This window comes from Xenopus laevis, chromosome 1L, assembly GCF_017654675.1.
Source record: "Xenopus laevis strain J_2021 chromosome 1L, Xenopus_laevis_v10.1, whole genome shotgun sequence".
Taxonomy (NCBI): Eukaryota; Metazoa; Chordata; class Amphibia; order Anura; family Pipidae; genus Xenopus; species Xenopus laevis.
The window spans coordinates 113,123,701-113,145,378 of NC_054371.1; the positions used below are offsets into that span (position 1 = coordinate 113,123,701).

The following is a 21,678-nucleotide window of genomic DNA, read 5'->3' on the forward strand; positions in this document are numbered from 1 at the left end:
TAGGTGCAGTTGCGTACCATTCATTAGAAGCGGCAGGATAGATGCAGTGTGCAGTGACCCTAAGGAAGTATGTGAAACTAAATAAACAATACAAAGCAGGTCCAGACTGAGAATTAAAATAGGCCCTGGCATTTCAGGTACACAGAAGGCCAATCAGCCCCTACCAGCCCACTAAAAACTGACTTTCTATGGCACCTTATAGCAGCCCCTCTGGCATTTGCCAGAACCCACAGATTGCCAGTCCGGACCTGATACAAAACTTTAGCAATATACAGGGATGCTATCAGAAATCTTGAACCAGTGGAGCCATTCCAGATATTGCCTTTCCTACTTCCGCTTTCTGGCCCATGCAACTAAAATTTGCTGCCCCCGGACTATCCCCACTTTTGTTGCCCTGGCAATTAAGGAGAAAGGAAATGTAAAATTATTTCTGTTTTTAATTACACCAATTATTTGACATTCTGGTTAGGGTTGCCACCTTTTCTGGGGCTGGAAAATGGGCAGGGGGGCTGGGTGGATGACATCAGAGGCAGAGTGGGGACAGGACCGGTGTGGGTGGGACTGATGATTTCGGGGGCGGCACTGGTGACATGGTGATCAGCGAATGGCTGATCACTATGTCATTATTTTTAATGTCCTGTCTGGATTTCCCAGTTTGGTATCATCCGGACAGAATTCCAAATACTGGGCTGTCCGGGTGAAATCCAGACAGGTGGCAACCCTAATTCTGGTGGTTATCTTTTATGTCTTCCCTGTTGCATAAGCATGGCTACACAACATCTTGTGGAACTGTAGTAAAAGAATACCCTCTTGATAGTTAACCTGGTGTAGCCTATAAAAGAAAGTAATAGAAAATCTGGGCTGCATTAAGAGTTCTTTCTGCCAACTGAGATAGTAATTTGTGTCTATAATTCTGAAAGCCAGCAGGAGTCTCTGTTTTTCCACTGACTATAACCTCTGATTACTGTATAATAGCATCCCTTAGTGGCTGCTGGCTCTCTCTTGCCATATTATGCAGCCTGAAAAAAAACAGTAGTAAACTTTAAAGCTTTAAAAGTAAAGTAAAATGTAAAGCATCCCCCCTCCCATTCCACAGGGCTCCAAGGTGCTGGAGTGACAAAATGTCTCATTGTCCTAAGGTATAGAACTGGTGTCAATGTTTTGAGCAGCTGGAGCATCAGACTGTCTAGAAAATATCTGGTTATTATATAGTGAGAAGGAATGATTGAGTTCTGAGGCCAGAAATGGGTGAACTCAGGGCACTATGAAAATAATCACAGGAACATTCAAAAGTTCAAGGTGGTGTGAGATAGAGGCATATGAGCAAAAACAAATACATAGCTTGGCCAATGAATAAAGAAAATGTAGTTTGTAGATAAGGACACAGGGCAGAAAGAGAGAGTGGCATGCTGTTATCTTTATGCAGATTTGTAGGATTTTCAGACCGTGTGTGGAGAGACCCGAAATTTTTTGTCCGGCTGAGATCGGTCGTTTGGTTAGAAAATTTCTGTCGGCTGTGGGTAATATCTCTGCATGTATTGCCGATGGTATGATTTTCAGTGGGAGACTGTCACTAGCTTTGTCAGACATAACTATCGTACGATTGCTGTCAGAGGTAGAACATTGGCTGATCTGTTCTTTTGTACTTTATTTGATCGGAATGGTAAGGCTTTGATCTGAATGGTTAGTGGCAGGTCGGGAGATGGGAAAGTCCGATCATACGAACCAACGATCTTTGCGTCTGTGGCCAGCTTAAGGAATAGCCTCATACAACAATGGTTTCTATTTAGGCCAGAAGCCTTCCCTCATGATGAAATATTTCAGACCTTTATAGGAAGAGAGAGGGCTGCAATTAACAACAGCAAATATTCTAGAGCTCATTTATGATCACTAAGTGCAGTTTGCTCACTGAATGGGTCACCTGTATTAAACCCCAATCAATAGATATATAAGTCAAAGTAGGGCACTCAGTTTAGGAAATATAGAAAAATTATTTTATTACACAATAACCCAATGTATTTTGACCCCTAAACCGTAGGGGTCTTTTTTGCAGACCAACATTTTTATGCCCATGATGAAACCCGAACCCCCCACCCCCGTTCAGCGGTCAAAATGTGTTTGGTTACTACATAAAATAATTTTTATATATTTCCTAAACTTAGTGCCATACTCAAGCCTAATTTGCTTTCATTGTTAGACTGGGGTTTATGGAGCCCACCACAGCCACCATCCCCATAACGCTTCAGGGTCCTCCAACTCAGTGGTGAGCTTCTCCAGGTGTGATACCTGATACCCTTCTCCCCCCTGCATGTTGCCTTTACTTCTTGCCACAATTGGCGAGACATTGGAGGGAGAGCCAGCAGTTTCTGGTATGGAGCGGGCCTACACTGGTTGCTTTCACCCATTTGTTTGATTTTAGATTTTCCTCTGTTTTTTCATCAAAGCATTATACTTATATGCTTCATAATTATGAAACCATTACGAGGAGTCTGTAAACTCATTGTTAGAGACAAGAGAAACGTTTCATTTTGCACACAGACAGTCAGTTAATGTATCTATGCATGCAATAATCTTTTCCATTGTCCTATATATCCTTGTGAATCATGGAAATGGTCCTCGCATGCTATAATCACACCATGCCTGCACTGGCAGTCTGGCAAAAGAATGAGGTCCAGGCCATACAAGAACTGATGCCTTTATAGACATCATTATTTGAATTACAGACCAGCGATTTAATATATTAATTTTGAACTCATTTAATGTTACAATCCCTTCCTAACATTTCTATAATTTACCCTGTAAACACACAGTATTTAATCAGTAAAAGCTTTTAAAATAGCTGCTCACCACAAGCACATATCTATTCACTAAATATTTATAGGCAGATATCAAGTTAAGGACCATAGAAACGTTTAATGTGCTGGGCATGTTCAACAATTGGCCAACAATGGCCTCCTGTTGATGTTATTGCAAAGAATAATCCACTGAGGTGAGGCAGCTATTTGTATGGCTGTCAGTTTTCCAGGTCAGTAGCTCTCTGTTACTATGGACGCATGTCAGGTTGCTATACAAAGGCATCGATTGAAGGCAGTTACAATGCAGTTCAGAGGTATAATCCAGCTAAATGTTCTAATGACAGTGAATGATATGTTGATTTGTTGAGTTCAATGGTGCCAGAACAGTGGTCAGCTAATGATATTTCCATGTTCAAGTGTGTACATGTTTTCTGAGAACGAAGTGTACTATGTAATATTCTGTGCATTGTGTAATGTTCATGATCTATGTCAGCATGCTTATTGTTATGCTGTAGTCTGATAAGGATAAAGAAACCACTACTGTACAAAGGACTCCATAATTGTCAAGCGTTTATACAGCAGAATGTTAATATACAGTGGTAATTGAGTAATAAAGTAAACGATGGCTTTGCACAAAAGCCAAAATACATTTCCGCTGGCTTTGTTTGTCATTGTGACAGAAGCAATAGTCTGTGTGTGTGTTGAGGCTGTGAGTGTAATATAAATGTACATGGGGATTTCTCATAGGGCAAATATCAGCTGTAACTAAAAATAAAAATCATTCTCTCAGCTGGAGACATAAAGTTCCTTGGACTGTTGATCTCAGCTGCCAGGAAAATGATATTGCAGCGGTGGCAAGAGGCAGACTATCTATTCCACCTCAAGATTGACTAAGCTAAGGCCCCAATCCAAAAAATAGAAACAGGCAGAAGAACTAGTTTGATGTTTTAGATATAGCCCAGCCCTCTCCGAACCTTTGAGAACTTTAAAAACCTCAAAGGCTTTAAAATCAGTACTTGGTATGTCTTAGAAACAAGGGGAAAAATAGAAAAATCTTCATTCACATAAAGGGCCACTATTACCTTGAATTGTAATTTGAATTTTTTGCCGAACTGTACTAAATACTTTGGAATACCTTCTAGGGTTTCCACCTGTCCTGTTGAATTGGACAGTCCAGTTTTTACATGGGCTATCTGGTTCAAAACTTCCTGCATGGGTTGGCAAATCCCTGCCCGCTGTGTCATTACTCAGCCCACTGATCAACTCACCTCCAACTGCCATCAACCCACCCCCTGATGTCATCCCTCTTCCCTCCAATGTCATTAGGGTTGCCACATTTCTGTTTAAAAAATTCAAGCCCTACTGACAGTATGGTGGAGGCTTAACACAAAGGGGAAGAGCTGTGTCATAAAGGTAGCAGAGCTGTGTGCTGAACAGATGGACCTGGGCTTATTGGGCAGAACATTCATGAGTATGGGAGAAGAAGCTAAGCTAGAAGGGAGGATTGGGGACAGGCTAAGTGGCAGCCCTAAATGTCATTCGTCTACCTCGCTGTCAGTATGGACAGAAGACTAGAGGCGGCAACCCTCAAACCTTGCATAATTTTATTTTATTATATATTAATTACATATCTTATTATAGGCTATGAGAAAGCCTCTTCACTCTTGAGTTTCATTTAAAGCACTCTTCAGTTTGTCACTTTCCCAGTGATCACATGCTGCACCCCCTGGACTAACAGGCCACAACCCTTCTGACTTCTTTTAAAGGGAATAATAGGAGGTCTGTAAAAGAAGCTTAGGTTTTGCCACCCTTAAAGGGGAAGTTTGCTTTTGTGAAATCTTATATTATAGATGGACCTATTCTAAGCAAATTTTCACTTGTCATGATTAAATTGATGATGATCTGTGATTTTTCATATATAAGCTTAATCGTGGTAAAAAAAATATTTTTTGCTATGCAATTGCATTTACCATGATTGTTAATAAATGTGCCCCTAATATCACCAGTAGTAAGTAGATTCAAAACATGATTAGTTAGTTATTGTATCTTTCTCCAAAGGCATACCAGTTCCAGACCTTTTTCTCAGCTCTGCCTCAAGGTACTCTCAGCTACTCACTCTCAGGTTTTGAGCAAAGCAGAAATACATTCTATCCAGACTCTGTGGCATGCTATTAGAGCAAAGGCTTTGACCAGGTCAATGTCTGTTTTAAACCATATGGTGAGATATTAATTTATTTCTCAGAACTCCATGGTTATACAGCATGGCATGACATTTGCCATAAATTTCAGGCTTTCTAGTTTTTTATGAAATTTTGGAAGTTGTGAAAGGCAGCTGCATTCTCACATTCAATAGTCATTTTGTTAAAACTGCTCCATCTGAAAACATAATTCCTTCAGATATTTGATTACAAGCAGTATATTATTTTTGCTTAGAAAGATTTGAACACTTCGCATTAAACTGAGTAATGACAGCATATGCACATTTTCTTTTCCTGGTAGCACATTACATTTGTTTTGAAGACTAGTCACAAAACGAATTAGGTTGAGTACTTATTAAGCATTGCAATGGCAAATTTATACATTCCTGTAGTCCCATCACTTTACCAACAACTTCCTTTTTTAACAGGTTTCCTAGTTCTTTTGTGGACCAACAAATAAACTGAACACATCTTTGCATTATATACCAAATACTGAGTCATTGGCAGTTTTTCTATATTACAGATCATTCTTCTAAAATGAGTGAGATTTTAGAGCTTCCCTTGGGGGCCACCCAATCTTTACACCTTGTTTTTCGACCTTGTTAAACTGTATTCTTGTGTCTCTTGTGAATACTTTAATATGTACGGTATATATATTTGATATAATATTGTGACGCCTGTGCCCACCCCTTTTGTTACATCATCGGTGGGGCAGGGCAGCACGGGTCTATAAAGGGAGGAGGGAAGCCAGGTGTGGGCAGGTGCAGGTCAGACTGGTGCCGGGTCGGGTGCGGGTCAAGCTTTTCTCAACCCACACATCACTAATATACATGTATACATTCAGTTCATTTGAGACTGCTACTCTTCTGAGCAGTGCCACAAAGACATGCATGGCTATTTATTAGCATGGTGCCAGTAATGTAGCTTAAAGTCGAGGGCCTTCTAGGAAAATATTTAAAAATATTTTAAGTGCTAATGCAAACAACAATTGTTGGGTGGATTACCTCTTTGCAATTACATACACTGAAAGTGGATATCAGTCAATATTTCTTAATAGATTCACTTTAGTTTTTGAACAAGTCTTTTTGTAATGGTGTAACATGACATATGTGAGCATCTGATTTTGTTTGTGTTTACTGGTTATGTGGTTGAGTGTTTTGAGTATATGATATTTTATACAGAAAACATATTAGGCTTTAGACTGCTGAATGTGGTTAAAAGAGGTGGAAGAACCTCATGCCCTACATACAAACAATGACCAACAGTTGGGGTTTTTGTGCGTGTGAAACGCAGTAGCACTTTTCAGCCTCTAGAGGGTGGGAGAACAGAACAGAAAGCTTTGGACTTTTGAGAGAGCTGCCTATAAATGTTTAATTACAAATTCTCCTTGCAGATAGTGTCCTGGCTTCAGATAGATAGATAGATAGATAGATAGATAGATAGATAGATAGATAGATAGATAGATAGATAGATAGATAGATCTATTGAACTTTCTTGCTGATCTTTAATGAAAAAGACCTTTAAAGTTGCTGTTTTAGTGTTGAACCTCAAAGTAAAGGCACACTGGGCAATTTTGAGCACCTTGCCATAAAAATGTGGCAGACAAAACTCTAGTAACTGCCCCCCATTGGCTTTGGAAATGGAAACCGGTGCTGTGAAAAAAACACATGTAGTCCAAAAATGTAGCATGGAGTGTTCTGGAACAATAGTTACCTGTCCCTTGGCTGCAGCAGGGAACAATTATTTTGAGTGCTTTTTTGTGTTCTCTTGGAGCTATAAAGCGATCAGGTGACACAAGGCTTGAAAGGGTTATTACCCTTAGGCTAGTTTATCCCATGCCCATAATCTCCTAACAAATAATGGCTGCCAAACAAAAATATTACCAAACAATGTTCACTAACCTCTAATATTCTTGCATTCTAGGGACATATTATCAGTAATCAAGATGAGGCGGAGTAGGACGATGTCTTTCCTTACCAATGAGGTAGGAAAACTTTTTTTGGTTTGTATTTTTATTTGGCTAGACATGTAATACAGCCCTTAACAAATGGAGGAGAAAGCCAGCAGGGGATGCATCTTCCAGCTATTACTATAAGCCTGTCTTGCTAAAGTTCAGTGGCTTAATACATTTGGGCAGGCAGCAGAGAGCCAGAGGCATGCAATACTCCTACCCTTTAAAAGGGGCATCTATATGGTTTTAGCTGTTTTTTTATCCTACCGTGACCTAGCAACAAATGAAACATTTTATAATCCTATTCTAACGGCACTAGAACTGGTGGAACTTTCTCACCTAATCGGCTATGATCACTAAGGGGGTCTCTCAGAGTTAATATAGCCCCAGACAAATATTTAGGTCTTTTTCAACAAAGCAAGCAAATTCATCATTAGTATTTAGAAATGTTATTTCTGCAGTTAAAGGGTGTACACTGCATATTTCTAGTCAGCATGATGTATATAATATAAATAAATCTTCAAAGCCTGTAATATATTTGCAGATTCATTTCCACTTTAATTTTGCTTTTTATTATATTATGCAGTTTGTTCCTACTCTGATAATCCAATATTTCTTTCTGAAGGATTTGAATATTGGTTCTGCTTGCTTTATAATTTGTTTGCCAAGAACATGAGTTACATCGACATGCCCTTTTTACCTTATTTATAATAAGCTTATCCAAATTTGCTGTTAGAATTCTGTGTAAATTAATTGAGGATCTGTTCCAAATATCTAATGTCTGAGTTTCCCTGATTCAGTTGTTCCTGTTTATTGAAGAATGATAGCCATTAAAAAATATGATGGTTAAGGAAAGGACAGAAGAGGTGGCTGAGGTACTGTATGGTGTTTAAAGATATTTAGGATTGGGAATTATGGTTCTGACTAGAGGTTTGGAATACTTTTATTCAAATGAAAAAACACTTTTTTTGGTAACTAGATTAGGTTAAAGATCGCTAGTGATTGTTGTTAGGGTTGTATGTACCTATAGTGTACCGGACACAAGACAGTGCCATGCAAGGCTGGTTCATATATATAACATAAATATATATATATATATATAACAATTATGATCTTTCTTGGAAAATATCTTTCCAAGAAAGATCGTTCGTTTCAATACACACTTGTAGAGCTGAATCGTCAGATATACAGGTAGAAACAATAGAATTCTACCTGTATCTGATGATTCAGCACTAACAATGGCCTTCAAAGGCACCCGATCAAAATTTTCCATCCAGCCCGATCGGCAAGCCGACCGATATCCAAGTCTTCTGCCGATATCAGTTCCCACCATACACGCACAGAATATCATACGAAAATTTGTTTCGTACCATATTATCTGTGCGTCTATGGCCACTTTTAGGTGTCTGCTTTCTGTTAACACAGTGTCAGACCTGTTCCCTCAGGCTGCCCAGTAAAAAAAATAAACCTGCGCACCTATGTTGACAAATGCGAGCTTAGCCCCTGTGTTAAGACCATTTTTATACCTTTATTCTTTATTAATAATAACTAACCAGCCTTCTTCAGGTGCATATGGACAGTCATCAACCCTTGGTAAGGACATTCACAATTAGTAAAGGTAACCAAATGCAAAGTGAAAATTATTATTAGATTATTCAGTGGTAATAGAATTCATATTAAAATATTAAAAAGGGACCAGAGACTTGGGGGGGTGTGGGGTGGGGTATTTGCTGAAACTTGAAGTTCTAATTTTTTTTATAAAAACATAGTTTTCATAAATTTAGCTCATTTATGAAATAATCAGCTTGAAAAAGTCAGCGAGGACAAAGTCTTGCTAAAATTGTACGAAAATTTGGATTGTGTAACTTTTTCAAATGTGATAACCGAATCGTATGATTTCTTCAAGTCGTCTTCCAAAAACCCTGACTTTTTCAGTTTATCCAGTGCAGGGCCGGGCCCAGCCGATACCCACTGAACATTCGCGCACCTGACCAAGACTGCGCAAATGCATAGTAACAGCGCAGCGGGGAGGGAGGGCAACAATGGGGGAGGAGGTAGGGGAGTGAAGAAGTGGGAGCGAGGGATGGGAGAGGTAGAGAGGGCAGCGAACACGGACTAGGGCTAGGTAGAAGACACCAGACAAACGCCCCCTTATTGTTGCGCCCTTGGCAGGTGCCTCTTCTGCCTACCCCTGGTAGCTCTGATCCATTGCAGATCACGATGTCAAGAAACATCTTCAAATTGTAGAATGTACATCTGCCATTGACTGCTACATAACCTCAACAGTATTTTCGGATTCAGATTTTTAGCAGCTTTGGGGGTATAATAAATATCCATCTAAAAAATTGAGTTTTCCCCCTTAAAAAACTCAACCAGAAAAAATAGAGACTTCATAAATAGGCCCCTTGGATCTTGCACCTGCACAATCTTGTAACAGATGCACTGTTTATAATTAGGCAAGACCAAATTTCTTCACCTAATACAGTTAGGTGAAATTCAGTGTTTGAATATTGGTGAAAATGCTGGAAAATAAACTTATCAGTTTTGTCGGAAAAATGCTAGAAAAATGGCATGGACTGGCAGTATTAGAAGTTTGCCATCCATTTAGTTTCACCAACAGCATTATTAGAATTTTCCATGCATTTTGGTGAAACCAAATGGGACAGTTTGCTCATCGCTATGTGTAGTTAATTCTAACATATAGTTTAAAGCAATGAGGAGGTTGGAGATAGCCACTTAAGGGCAACTACCCATCCAGCAGAGGCAAGAATTAGAGAAGCACAGTAAGGCCTTTTCAAGATTTAGAGATTTGCTTTGCTGAGATTCTTTCTGAAAAGCTAGGTCCCAAAAATTTCCGACGTGAGTCAATGCCAACAGCTACGAGGCCTTAGCAGCCTCCCAATCAAATGTTTGATGCAGAAGAGATAATGATATTTTTCTTACCAGAGTGATATGATAGCTTTGTTCTTTCTGTTATACTGACATTGGGAGAAAATGTTATGCCTTCGGGCTTTGTGTTTTTATACAGGTCATGGAACTCCGAGGTGACTTCTCTGACTTCTCACTTTATTTATTATAATACACAAGTTTCAGTGAGTCATGTGACAGAAATGACATCACTAAACTCTGATTAGAACCAATGATATTACTAAGCACCATTTGATATCAAATATCATCTCTCCTAAAAGTTCCTGTTCATTCATATTTAAACCTGAAATAAAGTCTGAGTTACCATTACTGGAGTCCAGTAATGGATTGCTAGCAGCTCTGTGACTGATGCATAATCCATTTTAGCCTACAATGCTGACCAAAGCTGCATGTAAAACCTTGCCAACATTATATATTTGTATATATATAAAAATGACGATGTTTCTGTGACCAATATGGCATCGCAGGAGCATGTCGGAATATTTCACAGAAATAAAGAACATTTTTTAAATATAATCAATAGTAAATTAGCACTAGTAATCTGTTTTTGGGATCCAGTGCAGTACAAAATTCCAAATGTTGTTTAAAAAAAATAATAATAATTTAAACTACAGTACTATGTTTATTTATTGGGATTCTGCCATTCATAACGGAAGTGGTTTTTATAACTTACTGTAAAAGTATTAATCTATAGCAACTCGAGTAGGACAATCTGAACTAGGGGTGAACTCCAGTGGGGATGTATGACAAGAGAGAGCATCATATTTTACTAAGTTCTCCCCAAAAAACAAGACACATGCAGGGATGAGATGCTGAATTATAACTCATAGGGGACTAGATAGACAGACAAAAATTAAAAGAAAGTTTGGGGTGAAGCAGCTTTTTAAATAAAAGGAAATAAACTGAGATTGACATGTAATATGCAAATCCTTGTGTAAAGTAGGCCTTAATCACATTTTCTCTTATCTTTGTTATTCCAGATCCGCAGTGCACAGACTCACAAAACTTTTGAACGAGACGTCTAGAATATTTTACTTAGGCGGCTAGTGAATGTGTAGCATACTGTATTTGTCGGATTGTAATTAGAAAGACCTTTTAGAGTGAGTCTGATGAGAAAGTGATAAAGCAGAGGAAGAGCCAGAGAGCTTGAAAGATGGGGGAGAGATAAGTGAGAGGGTGGAAAAGTCATTGAAATAGAAAATGAACGATGATATTTTAAAAAGAAGCTGAAATGTAGTTATAAAAGGGCAGTTATAGTTGCTTGTTCTGTTGCAAAGTGTGTATGTTGTTAATTTATTTGGCACAGAATCTGCTTTAATAAACATTGTGGGCTCTTCTCATGTCTTAGTATCTATTAATTTTACTTCTATGTGGAAATCAATTCCGCCCTCTTCCATCATATTATCACTTCCCCCCAGGTGCTTTACTATGTATATTCTTTAAACAATGGATTATGAACGCTTCCTTAATTCAGGAATTAATTACTTCTCTGTCTACAGCTAAACTGTTGAAGTTCTGTTATAGGGAAAATAGATAGTAAGCAATACTGCGACAGGGATTAATTAAACATACTTTGTAAAGTGCCATAGATAATAAAATAAAAATCAGGCTTGATAAAGGGCCCAGTGGGGTCCGAAACATTGCCCTTATTTCATATTCACATACCTATCAATGTATATGGGCTAAATAAATAACAAATCCACTTATTTCACTTCAACCAGTGTGCTACTGGTTTATTTCTACTTTATTTTTCTGTTGGGCAGGAAATCTGCTTTTATCCACCCCTTGAATAGCAATTACAGTATCTGTCCACCAGTTCAAATGGGTTGGATTGTAGCAAGTTTTAGGCCGAACTCCACCCTATATTGTTTTTAGGGTTTACTGAACACAAAGTGGATGGCAATGGATTGCTGTTTTCTCCAGTGGTGTAGAAAACAGCACACATGACCTTTGAAGACTTTAATTGTCATAAAAGTTTACCTAAAACATGAAAATAACCCATAATAAATAAATGTGCTGTATGTAACCTATCTCTAGCAGAATCTCTCCCTTCCTATAATTTTTGTATTAAACCAGGAATGATGTAATTTCCTAGCAATCTGTATGAAAGTGGCAACCTCAGTCGGATGACATAAAATGATGAAGCAGAGCTCAATTACTTTTCCATTTCAGCAGTTCAGAGACATAGAAGCAAATCAATCAAAAGGTCTCTATTGCATTGCACGGTTGGGCACCAAGTTCTTTGGTTAATAGCAAAGGGCTCTTTAAAGTAACATTGCCTTGTAGGACCAACGTATATTAATTGCAGTGACATTTATAAGGGGTTACTTTACTTGGTCCCTCCATTTCAGTAATGAGTATGAAGAAAATACAATAACTTCCTGAACTGTTACTTTAAAATAATAATCAAGCTCTAACCCAATGTTTGGCTTTTTTATATATTTGCAATAAAAAATATTATAGAAAATAGAAAAATTATATAGAAAAAGCTTTAATTTTATATATTGCTTTTTATTTATTTATTTTTAAATATGGGACAATGGTTGCCAATACATGTAGTAATGCACATTTTTACAATAAATTTAATAGTACAGGCATGGGGAAGAACCACATGTTAAAGGGGATCTCCATCTCCAAAGAGTGCAGTGGAAATGCAATTGTAATCAATCACCCAATATATATATATATATATATATAATACAAATGACGTAAAGGTCAAATTTCTGGGGGTGCCAAGCATTGCACCCCCAGTGATTATAATTAATTTCCTGATATCATGGACAGTGCTCTGTTGTTGGGTTTGATATATAATATAGAATATACCAGAAGAAAAGTCAAATGTGTAATCTAAAGAAAAGCTGAAAAATGAACACTATTTCACCATGGGTTATGTGACAGGCTTATATAATGGCTCTTAGAGGAATAGGGTACTGAGTAATTGTTCAGCAAACCTGCCAGTTCTTCTAGAGATAGCCAATAAAATATTTAAAAGTTTTAATCTTTTTAAGCTGGATGTTCCCTTTTTATTTTAATTCAATTCAACATATATGGCTTCCAAAATGTGAGATGGGGAACTCATTTTGACTGTACATCAAGAAATCATTTTAATTTTTTTACCTGCTCAATATCAATTCAGATATCCTACTCTGAATTGTAGTTCAGTTTGCAGTGGCAGTTTATTATGAAATAAATGTTTCTAATATGTATAAGACGCAGTATAGAAGAAGTATCAAATCTGGCCATGGGCACTCATGCGCTCTCAGTCTTGCAAGGGGTTGGGTTCAAGTCCAGTCCGGACTGAGAATTATAATAGGCCCTGGCATTTCAGGAACATAGAGGCCCAGTCAGCCCACACAGAGACCCAAACAGCCCAATAAATACTGACTTTCTATGGCACTTTATAGCAGCCCCTTTGGCATTTGCCATAACTCACACATTGCCAGTCCGGGCCTGGTTCACGTCAATTAACTCAGTGCAGAATTTTGTGCAAAGCTCCTTCTTACAACCCCCAAAAAACCCAATGTACCCTTGAACAACCAGTTTCTTAATTCCACCTCTTCAACCACATATATATATATGGAGATTGTAAAATTAAAGATCTATATATATATCTACAGTCTATAACATGTAGCTTAGGCACAGATCTTCATTGCTAAAGTGTTGTAGTTGCCTTGGATTGGAACAGAAGTTTCGAAACATAATGTACAACATTTCTAGCTACTTCTTTAGTTAAGCTTTAGTTCTCCTTTAAAGCCTTAGGGCCCCTGTAAACCATACTCTTATGATCATATTCACATACCTACCAATGGTTCTGCTTTCTGTGAGTTCTGAATAGTGGCCACTGAAAGTAGCGAGACTTGTCAGAAAATGGGTTTATAAGAATCAAGGGCATGTTTGGGTGTAAAAAAATGCCTGTTTTTCTAAAAGGTAGGTGAATCCAATTTACCACCTGGTACAGAGCTCTTCTTGTTTTTAGAATGGTTTTTGATTGGTCAGGGGTAAAAATAGTTATAGGGTTTTCCCATTGTAGTCATGTATGTGGGCACTGTACCTTCTTGGTAGAGGATTGCCCAATACAGGAAGATACTGCATCATCAAGCTTCTTTAGAATAAATCCCTTGGCTCAATGAGATCTATGCAGTGCGAAGACATGACCATGGAAAATACATAATCCTAAAGTGAGGAAGATAGGTAACTATGTTCTGCTCCAGGGCAAGTGCTTGGGGAGATGTGCATCAGTTACCAATGGGGAGATTCCTAATGCAGATTTCATCCCAAATGAAATTCTCTTAGAAATATATTGTCTTTACAGATTATCTTAAACTAAATGCTAAAGGAGATTTAGTTTTTATTGGTCATCTAGGAACATGAAAGTGATTTTTCCATCACAAGCCTAAGTGCAAACATCTGGGTAATAGCACAATGTATCAATTTGAACAAGAATGTGTCCAAAAAATATTTATTATCAGGTTATATAGGTTTTTATTTATAAGCTGTGATTTTTCCTAGTTATTTTATAAAACACATTTATTTTACTCGTGAATTCATATGTACCATTGTTTTGAAAACATGCTAGAGTTAAGATTGAATTGGTTTCATGTATAAGAGACAATTAATCATCTGTTAGGCAACCTATACTTTAAGGTCATAGAGGCCACAGTGGTTAAATACTGACTGATGTTTCCTGAGACTTTCCCCAGCTAAGGAGGGCTATTAGGAGAGTGAGTGAGGGGCAAGAGAAAGGCTGTGTATGATCAGGGAAGGACACTGCTCCAATTACTGTCAGATATTAGCACCTCTGTATTTTGATTGATTATTTACATTATTTTTCTACAATGGCAACAACATTGGCCATACAATTAACCCATTAAGTGCCAGCAAAATTGTGCAGTTCATTTGCACTCCGGGCCAGATGTTTTTTGAACATTTTGTGCTTTCTCATTTTACGGGCATTTCCTGGGGGGGTCGATTTTTAGTTTATCTAGGAAAATTATACATTGTTTTTTTTGTGACACCCAAGCTTTCTAAATCTGCCTGAATTGTTGTGTATTTCCAATTCAGCTCTAAATTAAAAATTGCTATTTTTCATGCTATAGGGATTTATTTACGTACCATATTTTATTTTATGCACAAAAATTCAGCTGATTTGGAGAGCTTCAAGTGTCTCTAATGTACCTTACAATAATAGATATGTATAGTTTTAAGGAGATTTCTGACTGCTATAGATTAAAAACCTCCTACAGTAAATTACTGAATTTTCAAAGCACTACAGTAGAATTTGGCATACTTTGGATTCCAAAGCCAAAAGGCAGTAGTTTTACCCCATGAAACCATATATTTTTAAAAATGTATGAACATTCTGAAAACCCACCTCAAAACTTATTTTTAGGATTGTGGCGAAAACTCGCTCAGACAGCGCTGATTTACTAAAATGCGAAGTTGTGTCCAGGGCGCCGAACACTGGCTAATTTTCTCTAGCTTTACTTCAGCAATGCGAGCAAATCCTAGCGCAACTTTGTTAGAGGACTTCGCTCAGGCTAATTTGCATACGGCGGGAAATTTCAAGTTAAATGGACGTATATGTTGCAGCAAATACATTACACTACACAAGACCAGGGAACCTTAATAAAGACAATAGAGTTGTTATAATACCCTAAACATGAGCCCACTGTATAGTTAATGTTCCATATTTTAGAAAATGTATGGGGGAACCCGGTTACACAAAAAAATTTAAGGAAAGACAAAAAGGAAAAGACGTCACAGTTTTTTGGACTTAGAAACTTTTTCCACTAAAAAATATGATGTAAGTAACAGAATAATGATGGTCTGAACTGGCGAAGGCAAGTCTGGTAAAACAAGTAACGTTCAGTAAAATCCGCTTCTTAGTGAATTTGCGGAGTAACATCCATTTGCCAGAGCGAAAATTCGATAGAGTGCAAATGAGCACTAGCATCTGTCACTTTCGCTAGCGAAGTTACTCCTACGCCCGTTAGTAAATCGGCAAAGTGCCAATAAATGATAACGCCAGCAAATCACCCTTTAGTAAAGCTGCCACATAGCATTAGGTACCAAGAAAAAAAACCTAAATCCTAAATATGAATGCCAGATGTCCACTGAACAGCTTGACCCCCCCAAAACCATATATTTTTGGAAAGTACACATTCAGTCAAATCAAAGTGGGTAACCATGTCTTTTTACTCAAAACTACTGAGTCACAATGCTTTCCCGCATTTTTTGGTTTTGATGAGATGCCTGAACCAGAGAAGGCAGGCTGCTTTGTTGGATCCAGTGAGGGGGGTAGCAGGATGTAGAGGAAGCAGCAGGCCAATAATAGGCATGTGCCTGCTGCTTCCTATGTGACCCCTGGGTGATCACGCTCCAGGGGCCACTCATTACCCCCTTCTGTTCGTTGCCTGGGGGCAGGGGAAGAAGTGAGCAGTGAAGGAGCAGCTTTAAAAGGTGTTCCTGCACTCGCATATCCATAAGTACTGCAGATCGTAGAATCTACGTCCTGTGGCACTTAGGTACTTTTATACACATAAAGTAGATTCTACAATCGGTGGCACTTAAAGGGTTTATCCATATGGGCAAACTGTTATTAGCAGATGAATACTGAGAGCTTAGAATGCTCTCATTCTGATTTTCTGATACTTTTTGCAACTTTTCTCTAGAAAGGCAACATTTTTAATGATCAAGCAAAATAATTTTTGTCATTTGCCAGAAAGTGTTCTCCAGCTTTGAGCAGTCAAACAAACGTTCATCCTATAGGCGGAAAATCAGTTAACCAAGGTAAATAGCCAGGTGAATTTTTTCATTTGTGGGAAATCTGTCCCAGTAAAAGTCTATGGGAAATGCCTGCAACTCTTAATTTTTTATTATTTGTTATTTTTGGGTTATGTAGTTTTTTCTTCAGCAGCTTTTCAGTTTTCAATTTCTGCAATCTGTAATTTGGACCCTAGCAGCCTTGCATTGATTTGATTTAAGAGACTGAAATATGAATAGGAGAGGCCTGAATAGAAAGACGAGTGATATAAAGCAGAGCCGGGCCAACCCGGCCAGGTGCCCTAGGCAACCTGGCCGGGAACGGCGCCGGCTTCGTGTGCACTCAATCGCGCATGCGCGAAATTCCGCGCCGGCGCGAAACTACGCGCATGCGCGAAAATACACGCCGGCACTCAATCGCATTTCAAAAAAATTACCGGCGCCAGTCAGGGAGACAAAGGACCGGACACGGGGTAGGCGACAGAGCAGGTACGTGCCTGGCGCCCCCTCAGCTTTGCGCCCTAGGCACGTGCCTACTCTGCCTACCCCTAGTTCCGGCCCTGATATAAAGTAGCAATAACAATACATTTGTAGCCTTACAGAGCATTTGTTTTTAGATGGGGTCAGTGACTCCCATTTGACAGCTGGAAAGAGTCAGAAGCGGCACATCATTCAAAAACTGTAAACAATAAATCATGAAGACCAATTGAAAAGTTGCTTAGAATAGCCAATCTTATAACATAGGTGAACCAACCCTTTAAGATCTTGTGTATGTTCTTTTGGAGTCTAAGGGGTATATTTATCTAAGAGTGAAGTTAGAGATCCCCACAGTCTGCTAGAGTGAAATACTGCCTCTCTCGATTCATTTCTATGGGATTTTAAAGGCATATTTATCAAAGGGTGAAATTTAAAGTTAACCATTTGATAAATACACCTTTAAAAATCCCATAGAAATGAATGCAGAGAGGTGGTCATGCTAGCAGACTGTGGCAATCTCTAACTTCACTCTTTAATAAATATACCCTTTCGTCATTCAGTGTTTAATGTGCACTCTGTGTGCCTTTAAAAACCCCAGATTATCTTTAACTGTTGAAGAAAAAAAAAGAAACTGTCTCTTGCTCTTTTTGGAAATGTCAGTAATATTTTTTTTACTGACTCATTTTCAATTTTATCGTTTGTAAGCTCAGCAGGATGGAAGAATTTTGATCAGTCTTACAGCCCTGCTCCGTGACGGTATTGATTAAAGCTGAGATGGAGATAGCCTTATCCAGGCTTATTGTCACATTACCACATGTGACTAAATCAGAGTCTCACAGCTAGAAATAATCACATGTGAGAGATTGAACTACAGGACAATGACACTCCAGCTGTATGAGACTGTTCAATAAGAAGTGTATATTAGCCTCTTTCCTGTAAAGTAACCAGTCCATTTAAATTAAATGGAAGATGCTTGGTGAGACTGCTAATTCTCTGACAGAACCCCAGTATTTATATAGAAAACATGAGCTACATGTTTGGATTGAAAGCATTCATGCATTTAGCCTAGATGCTTTGATTCTTGTGGCCTAACCACAGCACATCTTAGACACAAGCCTTGATTAAGGGCCCGAAGCTGTACATTTCCAAGATACATGCCACAGAATGTTTTTGGGCCACACCAACTTCAGGGAGCACTCCAACCAATGAAGGCTACACCAGCTAATAGTTTTCTACATGCCCTCTGCAATATGCATCATAAGATGCCCAGTAAAAATGCCATTCAGTCCCAATATGAATGGGCCAAAAAATTTGCCAATATATGCTTCCGTTTAATGTGACACAGCAGTATTAAATAGAGCAGTGATGATACAGAACCACTGGAATGAAATGTGACAGAATAAAATGGCACAATGACTCTCAGCAGTAAATAGCACAATCATCCACAGCAGTAAATGTTCCAAAGTTGCCATGAAATAAATACCATTGTAACACACAGCAGTAAATGGCACAGTGACCTGCACTGTCTTCTTCTTCTTGTTTTATATAATTCCCTTTTCAAGTTATCTATATGATTCAATTAAAGCTTCCAATGGTTATACATAGCAGAGCTTAAACAGTATATGGTGGTTGGTCTTTTTTCAAGGAGGCTAAGCCTCCCCAAGCCTTCATCTTTATCTAACATATAGACAGTTGATGGCCCATGCCTTGGGTGGTAGTACAGCAGGACCAACAGGGAATATGGCCTAGGGCAGGACCTGACCTACAGTAAATATAGCCCTGCTGTTACTAGGGTTGCCACTTGTCCAGTTTTGAACCAAATAGCCACTTTTTTAAGGGGCTGTCTTGTTCATAATGTTCTGCCTGTGTCATGATCGGCACCCAGAATCCAGAACCAATGCTAGGCTCCCTGGTGTCGACTCTTGCGTCTGCCTTTAACCCCGGGAGGAGCCCTCGGCTAATTGGATGCCGCCAGGTCTTATAAAGAGAGGAGCCAAGCTAAGGGTTCTGGATGAGCAGGGGGGCATCATTACGCCAGCGCCAATGCTCCTATAAATAAAGGAGATGCGCACATGCACTAAGAAACCAGCACTGAAGAGGATGGGAGGCAGCGTGGCGGGCATCCCCTCCGAGAGCACAGCGGGTGTCCCCGCCGGCCCACTAGACCACCAGGGTGAGTGTTTCTTATAGCCTGGTTTTCAACATCAAGGCAATCCCGTGTGACGCAAACCCCTGCCCCCTACGTCAACACACCTGCCCAAGACACCATAAACCAATGTCAACCAACCCTAGTTGCTACTCTCACCTTTTTCCCACCCTTTTCTGCATTTCTCTCTTGCTTCCTCAACTGATCTCCTATTGCTCTTTTCCTTTATTTTTACTGATCGTATTAAAAAGAAAACCTCACAAGGACAAGATATGCAACAGTTTTGATATGAAATAAACTTTGTCTGCTGGCATATCCAGAGTTGATTAGTTGATATAGTAGATTTTGAACTAAATGCTGTGCAGTGCTCAAAGATTATTTTATCCATTAATACATATTTTATCCATTATTCCTGCTGAAACCAATAGGAATTATTATTGTATTATTCTGTTGCAATGTAAATGAATATCTATTAATTTTGCAGTCTGAGGCAGTTTGTTGTGAATATAATATTCAGTCTCTTACAATTTTAATTATCCATAGCTAAAATATGTCAAAAAGTAGAAAAACATACATAGGCTTGGTACTTAAATAAATATTATATTGTCACAAGGCTTTTATTGCCCTTTAATGAATCTTGAATTAGCAAAACTGTATAGGAGACAACTATTAAATGAATGCTGGTGCCAAAAAGGCCAAAACTGACAATTTAACACACAAGCATAATTTTTATGAGGTGCTAAGTGCTGTTTTTCTGACAGTATGACAGCATTGTGGCTAACAAATGACAGTTGCTTAAATACTACAGAAAAATCTAATTAGAGACACTTTTATCACTTTTATCACATTCAAGTCATGAGCCTGTAATAAGTTGGAAAACTTAATGACGCCTTGAAGTAATAGTAATCTTTCTCTATCCTCTGACTTTATTTCTTAAACAGCTAGATATTCCACAATTTCTTTAAAAAATCGATTTCTCACCAATCTGTGTCTTAGAACATTGTAAGTTCACATTCCTATAAGTCAGACTACTGTCAGACATTGCCTTTTCTCTGCCAGCAGAAAAAAACTCAGCCCCTTGTGTTTGTTCTTTTGTGCACAGACAGGCTGATCATAGTCTTGTCAATGCACACACATACGGAGTGAAGGGGTGCCAAATCAGAGAAAATGTGGCATGTGACAATAGTCTTAAGCTAAATCGCTAAAAACTGTAATCAGCCTCCAGGAAATAAGGACTTTGTTCACTTTAATACCAATGTGCCACAAATGTACTTTCGTTATTCAGCCACTGCCACCATCAGGAATAATTACGCTGTCAAGTGTTTACGGCTGGACACACCTGTATTTTACTTCCTTGCTGGGGCAGGACAGCGTTTCGCCTGGACTTATATTTTTGATGCCAAACTATATCCTGTCTTGATATTGGGTATTCTGGGAGATACCAAGATTTCGCCTTTCTCTGTGTACTTGCATACATTAATTTTAGAATACAGGCAACTAGCACTAGGGAGCACAAGCAACTAGCTTGCGCATTTAGGTTGTGCCAGTAGAGGCAAGATGCTAGGGACCCCTGTTGTTACTGCCTGCTTAGGGCTCCCATGTACCTGTCAGCCCTCTGCTCTGAGCACTAAATACAAGTGATTTGTATAAAGGGCTATACTTGCAAGCAGCCTTTAATAAATGAGCCTTAGAGGATTCCACTGTTAGATGTGTGGTGTTCAAAATTAGGGATGCACCGAATCCTTGTGCCTGGCCGAACCAAATCTGAATCCTAATTTGCATATGCAAATATGGGAAGGGAAAATAATGTGACTTTTTTCCCCCATGTGCAAATTAGGATTCGGTTCTGTATTTGGCCAAATCTTTCACAAAGTATTTGTGATTTGGCCGAATCCCAAATAGTGGATTTGGTGCATCCCTAGTCAGTTAGAAAAAGCCCTTCAAGACATGCTACTGTACTGTATGTTGGCAAATGTATCCTAATAGGGCTTAAACAATGCCATGTACAATGCTTACTTGCTCTGAAACAGTTGCAGAAGCAAAAAAATATTTTACACCCAAGGACTTTTTAAGCAATCCTACAGACACAGTGCAGTTTGTGCCATGCTGCCAGCTACAATAGATGGTAAATAGGGGCCCACCATTATCCCCACATACTATCTTGCACATCTGAATGACGCATAAGGTAGGTGCATTTTATGGTACTCCACTTGCTGTAAACTGCCGCCCCTTCTGCATGCATCTGCAAAATTGAAAAAACAGGGCACATTATACATATTTTTGCTGCTTTGAACACAATCTTTTAGTGGCAATATGTGTTGCAGTTGGTGGTGAGTTTTTATGCAGTGGTTAACTGGTCCAACTCCATCAGTTCTCTTTTCCTTTTGCTTTACCATCTGCAGTGTGTCCTTACTCCCCAGC

The 21,678-nt window shown here is 38.8% G+C and overlaps 1 protein-coding gene across 1 annotated transcript in view; it reads left to right on the forward strand.

Annotated features, from left to right (window-relative positions):
- The window catches only part of LOC108713007 (cAMP-specific 3',5'-cyclic phosphodiesterase 4D), a 279,849-nt gene that overhangs the window by 42,245 nt on the left and 215,926 nt on the right, over nt 1–21,678 (forward strand). The window contains exon 2 of the mRNA XM_018255647.2: nt 6,917–6,977. Within this exon, the coding sequence (XP_018111136.1) occupies nt 6,939–6,977 (39 nt within the window). The 5' untranslated portion in view covers nt 6,917–6,938. The remainder of the gene's footprint in view (nt 1–6,916; nt 6,978–21,678) is intronic.